This window comes from Cryptomeria japonica, chromosome 6 (genome assembly GCF_030272615.1).
Source record: "Cryptomeria japonica chromosome 6, Sugi_1.0, whole genome shotgun sequence".
Classification (NCBI taxonomy): domain Eukaryota; kingdom Viridiplantae; phylum Streptophyta; class Pinopsida; order Cupressales; family Cupressaceae; genus Cryptomeria; species Cryptomeria japonica.
In genome coordinates, this window is record NC_081410.1 from 29,924,527 (window position 1) to 29,933,353 (window position 8,827).

The following is an 8,827-nucleotide window of genomic DNA, read 5'->3' on the forward strand; positions in this document are numbered from 1 at the left end:
TAATATTAGATTGAGATAATTACAAAGTTAAATGATGACATGATTGAGATACACACATTGATTGATTAGTTAAACTTAGAATGAGCCGCACTTGAAAGGTGGAAATGAAGATATAATTAGTAATAAATAATTAAAAAATTAGTTAATTGAATGTATGGGAAGAGACAAAGGTTTTGCATCATATGTAAGTATAATAAGTCTTATTAACTCTAAAAATTAGATAAATATTATCAAACTCAATTTTATTCTTCAAACGCTGGCCGCTTGTGATCGCATGAACCTTGGTGGTCACAACAATACCACCACTTAACCAACATACCATTGAAAGAACCTCTTAATAAAAATAATATCTATTTAACTAAAACTACAATACCTATCTTTAGAGGATATAGGTAAAGTACGCCTATCATATTTGTTCATTATTCCACTTTAAAATTTATTATTATTATTATTATATTATGATATTGTAATTAATATTAAACCATTATTAAGATATGATTATATTATTATTTTTATATTATCAAACTATTATTAGTATTATTATTATTATTATACTTTTCTTTTATATTCCTTCTATATAAGGACACTTTCAATCTAATATTAGATATTAGATTGAGATAATTAAGAAGTTAAACTGATGGCATGATTGAGATACACATTGATTGATCAGTTAAACTTAAAATGAGTGGCACTTGAAAGGTGGAAATCAAGATATAATTAATAATAAATAATTAAAAATTAGCTAATTGAATCTATTGAAAGAGACCATTTTGCATCATATGTAACCTAATTATAGCCTAATTAGATACCAAATTACCTATAAAAATTAGATCAATTGTAAGTTAAAAACATATGTATGTACCTATCTACCTAGATGTTTGTACTAGAAGGATCTGAAATAGAATCAAACTCAATTTTATTCTTCAAAGGCGACTTGTACAGCGGAAGGCCCAACACGTAAACACGTGGGTCTCGTCTAGGCGGCAAAAGCTTAAACAACGCGCATCTTCTACTTGGCGGCTCCTCACATGTTGGAGGACCAAGGGCAGTTGTAGCCAGTATTCAAAGCAAACCCACTTGTCCTCCAGTCAAACCACAAACCCACGAGACCCAACCGCAGTTAAGAGAAAGCACATTTCCATACGCCAGTAATTACAAAATCCAGGACTTGGAATGTTCTGTCTGTAGCCGCCTATTTAACACCTAAGCACACGAGAAACTATCGAACAAGAGAGGAAAAATTCTCAGGTGCATTGCGAATATCATATACCTACATAATTCGTTGTTGCTGTGATTCGAACGCAACCCATTCGTCTCGTATTTCTTTGGTTTGAAAATTGTTGATTGAAAGAAAAACAGTATTGAATTTAGATGGCTGGTTCTCTGGGTCATTTCAACGTTCTTCAGTCTACACATTCAAAGAATTCAGAGAGACTGTGTGCGGCTAAGCGGCGCCTCCGGTCACATGGCCGTGCGACCGGGCTGGTTCTCAAGCACACGCTGCTTTATAAGGATGTGAGTTTAAGCGGCCTTGTGTTGAAAAAGAGCGGTGTTGGGGTTGTGATGGCTGCGCATAATAATGGAAGCTGTGATTCTGGATTCATGATCGACGATGTTCCTCATCTTTCCGACTGGTTACCTAATTTAACTGTAAGATTTTATTTGTTTTTTTATTTTTCAAATTTGATTTAGCTTTTAAAAAATTAAGGCTTCAAAATGTTAATCCCTATTTTTGGGAATTTGTTATAATTTCGAAATTTCTCTGAGTTCAATAACACTTTCGATTAGTTTTTTTGCATGGTGTCGAATTATTCACATGCGCTCCTCTTACATTGGAGTGAATCTGGGCCACTTAGTACAGAGCTATCACCGTTGGGTATCGAAGCCAATCGCTAGCTTTTTTATGATGTCAGAAATGGATCTGTAGCAATTGAATATGTTATGAAGTGATAGTGGCAGCCCTCAGTGAGTCAGCACCGTGGAACCAAAAAGTGTTCAATAGACAGTTGCCCACCTTCTGCTTTAGAATCAACTATCCTTTTAGTATGTGTTCTGTTTTCTTGACCCATATTCATAATATATGATTTTGAACTGCCGACGCTTGGTCCTCAAATTCAGGGCAAAGCTTCTTATACCCACCCGGGCTACTACCCTGGCTACCGGAGACGCTTAATGGCCTCTCACTCTGTTCAAGTTCTAGCAGGTGGACACATACTGGTGGCTTGTAAGCAACCCCAATGATCTAGGCAATGATCCACATCAAATTCTCGTGGTTGATACACACCAGTCTCTGGTAAGCAATCTCAGTGACTTAGGAAACAGTTCACATGGCAGGAGGAATCAACCCAGCCTGTAAGAGTAAAGTCACAATACTAATCTGGCTCAATTTCTTAATCAGGGATTTCCTTGGTATCAATCCCACTTGGCTTTGTACCTCCTTTAGATCAGTTGCTTGTAAGCAATCTTTATGTTCTAGGAACCACTCCACATCACAGAGAGATTCACTCCAGCTCTAAAACAGTAGAGTTTAATAAAATTACGGACCAAGCATGCTTAATTATAGTCCTCTCCACAATCCATCCCACTTAGCTTGATGTCTCATTTGAACTAGTACATGATGACCGAAAAAACATCACAGGATGAGGAGAAATCACCCCAGCCTTACAACAGTAAATTACCAATATTATTCTGGTTCAAGCATGCTTAATCATAATTTTCTCTAAAATTAAGCACACTTAACTTGGTACCTTATTTACACCAATTCTTCATAAGCGCTCTGGAATTTGGATGACCTTGGAGACATGTCACGTCATAGGAGTAGCTGCCCCAGCCTTGGCCATACAACAAGAAAGGCCTAGCAATATTTTGTTTCAAGAACACTTAATTCTAGATCTTTCTCCACAATCAAATCTGCTTAGTATGATACCTCATTTGCAAATTCTTTAACAAGTATTGTGTCTTATTATATTTGGACTTCAAAACGTGTCACAATAAGGATCTTCAGCTCTTTGAAAGAGGTCATGCTCCTCTCGACACTTTTGCTATTGTCATTTATAGATTTTGGTATAAGCAGAGCAAAATTTTCTGAAAACAAACAATTTGTGCATTTAATTCCAAAGCCTGATGCATCCAGCTTTACAGTTTCTGTATTAGTGAATGCGAGATTGGAAGTTTTAACTTTTGCATCATGCTAAATTCACTGACCATGGTTTTGTCCACAATGCTTCTGTATCTGAGCCGATTATCTATAAAGTACAGTGCATTGTTGTTTCTATATACTCTGGTCTCCTATTGCTGTCAAAATAATCCACTCAAAACATTTCTTCATTTTACAAATGATTATATAGAGGTTGTTTAATGTCAATGAACTAAAAATATGGACAACATTAGCTATGACTGTTACTAATTTAGGGTTTTTTGGTGGATTATGTGTATGCTGCAGACTTATCCAAATCCTTTGCAAGACAACCCTGCTTATGCTGATGTCAAGTAAGTTTGAATAAAAAAAATTGTTTATGTTTTAAGTTTTATGTTCTTATCTTCGTGGATTTTCTTTGCAATCCATTTTAGTTTAATATACATCTATGGAAATTTTGGTTTGAATGAATCCACATTCCTCTCCAATAAGAAGCAGGTTTCTTTTGAGTCTAGTCTTATTCTAATGTAAGATGTTGAAATTGCCATTTTCAGGCAGTACTTTGTTCACCCAGATGATGTAGTTGCAAAAGATGTAAGTTCTTTTATCTGAGAAGTACAATCCATACGTTTGTTCTATGTTCACTTAATTTTTCAGTGCATCTTATTTTGTTTCAGTCTAGTTTGATATCTGAATTTGTGACTTTTCCTGAGTTCCAGATTGTTGTCAGACTGAATAGTCCAAGAGGACTTCATTTTCGTCGTGCTGGACCGAGGCAAAATGTATGTCTCTTTGATGAAAATAGATTTCAAAGCAAAATTTTAAGTTTGCTCAACTTGAATATATTTGACACTGATTCTTCTTAACAGGTCTATTTTAAACCAAATGAAGTGCGTGCCTGTATAGTAACATGTGGAGGTCTATGCCCAGGGCTTAACACTGTTATCCGTGAAATTGTATGTAGTTTATATAATATTTATGGAGTGGAAGATGTCCTTGGGATTGAGGTAAGTTTATTCCTCTGTTCTTTGTTCTGAATGTTGCAAATGAAAATACTCCCCAGAGGCAGTTCAATTTTTTTTGATTTTAAAGTTTTCCTAGTTTGAATTGGATTTGGTTTGAGAAATCAGCCGAATGTTTGACCATATTATTGGAAGTTTCCTTTAATCAGAACTCTTGTGTAACTTTTTGTGAATAAGTAACCTTATGGGTTCTTCTTGTGCAGGGAGGTTATAAAGGTTTTTACTCTAAAAATACCATCCCCCTAAACCGAAAGGTTGTTAATGATATTCACAAACGTGGAGGTACCGTTCTTGGTACTTCACGGGGTGGTCATGCAACTTCAAAGATAGTTGACAGCATTCAAGACCGTGGCATTAACCAGGTGCTTGATTCTTTCAATGACCTTGTCTGTTCGTCTTATTGCCACACAATGATTCCATGTTACCATCAAATGTGTTTAAAGTTTCAGTTGCTTTTGTATGCTAGGTCTATATTATTGGAGGAGATGGAACACAAAGAGGAGCAAGTGTTATTTATGAGGTATTTACTATATGCATCTTGTCAATATACCTTAATGGGAATTCTGCTGATAACATGATGACTTATAACATTGAGGCAAAATTCTTTCAAACTGTGAAACAAATAAACTAGGATCCAATTGTAGACAATTTTTTATCGCTGCGAGAATTTAATGGCATGCTATTGTACCTCCCAAAATAAGAGGTTTCTTACAAGTGATTTCAAGAAGCCTTAGGACCTTTTATGTTGAAGAAATATGAATTCTTCCTCGATTCGTCTGGAAAATTTATAATCTTTTTCGTCTATCATGTTGCTTGAAGTATCTGTTCACGAGATTTGGTAGTTTCATGAATGTGGAATGGTTTATAAAGGTTGAAATGTTGTGCAGGAAATACGAAGGCGTGGCTTGAAAGTGACTGTCACTGGGATTCCTAAGACCATTGATAACGATATTGTGGTATGATGAGCCTTAAATAATAAAATTTGATATGTAACATCACAAATATGAACTTCAAAATTCCAATTTGGATACTATTTCATTTTTTTGGATAATGAACTTCCAAATTATCTAAGATCCATTAATATTAACTTTGTGTTTATTTAACAATCTCGTAAAGTTATGTATGTGGATATTGTTCTTCATATGTGAACGGATTTTCATTAGACATGAATTTTCAGGTCATAGATAAGTCATTTGGGTTTGACACTGCTGTGGAGGAAGCACAAAGGGCAATCAATGCAGCTCATGTAGAAGCAGAGAGTGTTGAAAATGGTGTGGGTCTTGTGAAGCTTATGGGCCGCTATAGTGGTAAGTCATGCATCCACCTGTCTTGGCCAAATTTTTGGTAGATCCAAATTAACAAGGACAATGCGAAAGGAATTAAAATCAATAGTTTTAACTTTTAAACATATGCAAATATCTTTTTGGTATTAATTTTTGGGAACAAATCCACAATGTAGTCTCAAATTATATGGGAAGAATGATGGATTAGTTTAGGGAACAAATGACTTCTTAGAGTTTGGAAATAGATACCAATATTTGATCAAATCTCTGTTTTTGTACTTTTCAAAATTTTAAGACATAAGAAAATGATTGGATTTTTATTCTGGTGCAGGATACATCGCTATGTATGCCACACTTGCTAGCCGTGATGTGGTAAGGATTCATTTCTTATCTAGTTGAACTGAGAAAGTGATTTTGTGAGTTAGAATGCCTAGTTTCCAGTGATAATCATTTGTAGCAGAGATCCCAGATTCTTTTGAACAATTACAATTTAGACGCACTGTAATTTAACATATTGGTCATGTGATTCTTTCGGCAATTCATATCAGTAATAGTCTTATATTGCTGAATTCATCAGTTTCAAATAAAGGGAACTTCTAACTTGAATTGAACCTTTTCCTAGATAAGAATGCATGAAAACTGATAAACAACTATGTCAATGATGAAAACTGATGATAGTAATGAATAGTTTCATTAGATCTTTAAATTTTGAGTGAAGAAAATATCAATTTCTCTGACTAAGATTTCACATCCATTTTTGTGCAGGATTGTTGTCTAATTCCTGAATCACCATTCTATCTTGAAGGAAAAGGTGGTCTTTGTGAATATGTCAGGAAACGTACTCAGGAGAATGGGCATTGTGTAATTGTTGTTGCTGAAGGTGCTGGTCAGGAACTTATTGCTGAATCTATGCATAGTATGGATCAACGTGATGCTTCAGGAAATCGCTTACTACAAGATGTTGGTCTATGGCTCTCTCAAAACCTCAAGGTAAGGCTATAATGGTGTTGTATAAAGTCTAAACATGAAGATTACTTGACAAGGTTGAAACTGATCTTAAGTGTCACAGCTGATTCTGTAAGTTATGATGATTCAACTGAAAAGCCCTTTCTTTTTTCTTTTTTTGCAGGATTATTTTCTTAAGGAGCACAAACAAGTGATAAACTTGAAGTATATTGGTATGTCATCTATCAATTGAAATAACTTTTTTGATTACAGACATTGTCATTTTCTTTATCTATTATTTTACAGCCTTTTTATTGTTCGACATACGGATGATCTTGACATTCAAGGCGTAAATTGTTAAGTACTCTGAATATATTTTTCAATTTTTCTAAGTTATAACTAACTTAATGCATCCTACGGTATGCACACTTGGGTTTGGCAGATCCAACTTACATGATTCGTGCCATTCCAAGCAATGCATCAGATAATGTTTACTGCTCTCTGCTTGCACAAAGTGCTGTCCATGGAGCCATGGCAGGTTACACAGGCTTCACCGTTGGACCAGTGAATGGAAGGCATGCTTATATTCCGATTTCTGTAAGTTTCCCTTCCCAATTTGAGAGTGCTATACATAACAATATGAACACATACAAAGTTGTTGGACATGAGATGAGATTTGGATTTCAGAAAAATTTAAGGTCTATTTGCTATATGGTGGTGGCATTTTAAATTTGAGGAAGATACCTGACTATTTATGTATTAAATTCATGTTGTTCTGTAAATGGGGGTAAAATTTTCTAGTATATGATAAGACTGCAACGAACTTAGTGCTCAGGTAATTATGTTTTTTGTTTTTTCTGCAGCGTGTCACCCAAGGCCAGAACCAGGTGAAGACCACTGATCGTATGTGGGCTAGGTTGCTTTCTTCTACCAACCAGCCAAGCTTTCTTAGGTCACAAGAGGTACTGGAGACCAAGATGCAAGAAGAATCAGTTAAATTGTTAGAACAAGTGGATGCCGACATAAAGGAAACCACTTCTCCTGTTCAGGAAGGGAACGGTCTTGCTGGGGAAAAGGGCGACTCTTCCCTGGAAGTAAATGGTGTAGCTTGGCATAAATCATATGTTGAATTGGCAAGTAAGCTGAAGGAGAAAGAAGGGGCTATATGAAGGTTCCTACAACCCTACATGAAAAATTCTATGATGCTTCTCAAGCTTCATGAAAAGTTTTGAAAGCAATGTTGATAGTTTATACCTGAAGCTATTAATATGTAAAAGAAATCTCTATATATATCCTAAATTACACAATAGATGAGATGCCATGGGCATGAACCACATTTATGGTTCAATTTTTTCAATCCATGTTCTATGTCAATTTTTACAAGCCTGCAGAGTACATCGAGCTTTCCCTTTGTAAATTTTCTGAGATTCAACAATGAGGAAAATACCAGCTTCGAAGTTTACTTTTTCAGTTGTTTAAAAGTTGATTTCTCAAAGAGGCATGTTATACGCTAGCATCTGATAAATCGACACATTTATTTAATGAATTTGATTCAAAGAGAGCAAGCTGGTAATCAGATTTCTGGGGTAGCTGGTACAAGCAAAAGCTACTGCCCTAACCTTCTGTATTTGTAGTCTACATCCATTCCAGCATCTTACTCTTAATTGCTTGTCAAGGCAATTGTAACATGCAAAGATACACTGCAGTTGAACAGGATATCAACCTGGAAACCCTTAATTGTTTTGATCTGTATTACAGGACATTCTAGAGTTGTTTCTGGAAGGCATTCAATAATATTATTTTGGAGAGCATTGAATAACTGTTTTGGATGGGGAAGATTGAGATACAATTTTCTAAAAACCAGTCATATTGACATTCAATTTTCTAAAACCAATCTAAGAGGACCGAGAATTGCTATGATTCCATGAATTTGGAGTACCTATTCCTTTTGATCTAATTAATAACTATGATGGAAGTCCGGAAGACCCGTTTGTTGAATGATGAAGATGGTCTATGGATTTCTTGATTTTAAGTGGGACCAAGATCTTACACAATTTTGGAATATTACTTGGGATCTATTTAATAACTGTGGTAGAAGAAGCATTTGTTGAATCATATTGAGATGAATTTTGTTCACATTTACCTCCAAAATGCTCCAAAAAGCGTTTAATAATTTTAATATACTTAACAAACATAAATGAATGAGAATTGTATGTGCAGACGTATAATAATGACCACTTTCTTAAGTGAATATCTAATATTCATTCTAAACTCATTCCTCTATTTAATTAAATTTATTCACATTCATCTATTTGATTAAATGAATTACTCAGATAATTTAATTAAATTCACTTAAGTCTTTCATATCCTTTAATTAAATAAATCACTTTATTTAACTAATTCCCCTTTCTCCACTTTTAATTAAATTTACATTTAATTGA

The 8,827-nt window shown here is 34.8% G+C and overlaps 1 protein-coding gene across 1 annotated transcript; it reads left to right on the forward strand.

Annotated features, from left to right (window-relative positions):
* The first annotated feature begins 1,164 nt into the window (after window positions 1-1,164).
* Window positions 1,165-7,856, forward strand: LOC131069985 (ATP-dependent 6-phosphofructokinase 6). Its single transcript, XM_058005534.2, has 14 exons — window positions 1,165-1,650; window positions 3,443-3,489; window positions 3,691-3,730; window positions 3,856-3,918; window positions 4,006-4,143; window positions 4,362-4,520; window positions 4,625-4,678; window positions 5,046-5,114; window positions 5,336-5,465; window positions 5,773-5,813; window positions 6,207-6,431; window positions 6,571-6,619; window positions 6,829-6,983; window positions 7,250-7,856. Exons 1-14 carry the CDS (start codon window positions 1,372-1,374, stop codon window positions 7,553-7,555), a joined length of 1,755 nt encoding a protein of 584 aa, XP_057861517.2. The 5' UTR covers window positions 1,165-1,371; the 3' UTR covers window positions 7,556-7,856.
* Window positions 7,857-8,827: the final 971 nt, after the last annotated feature.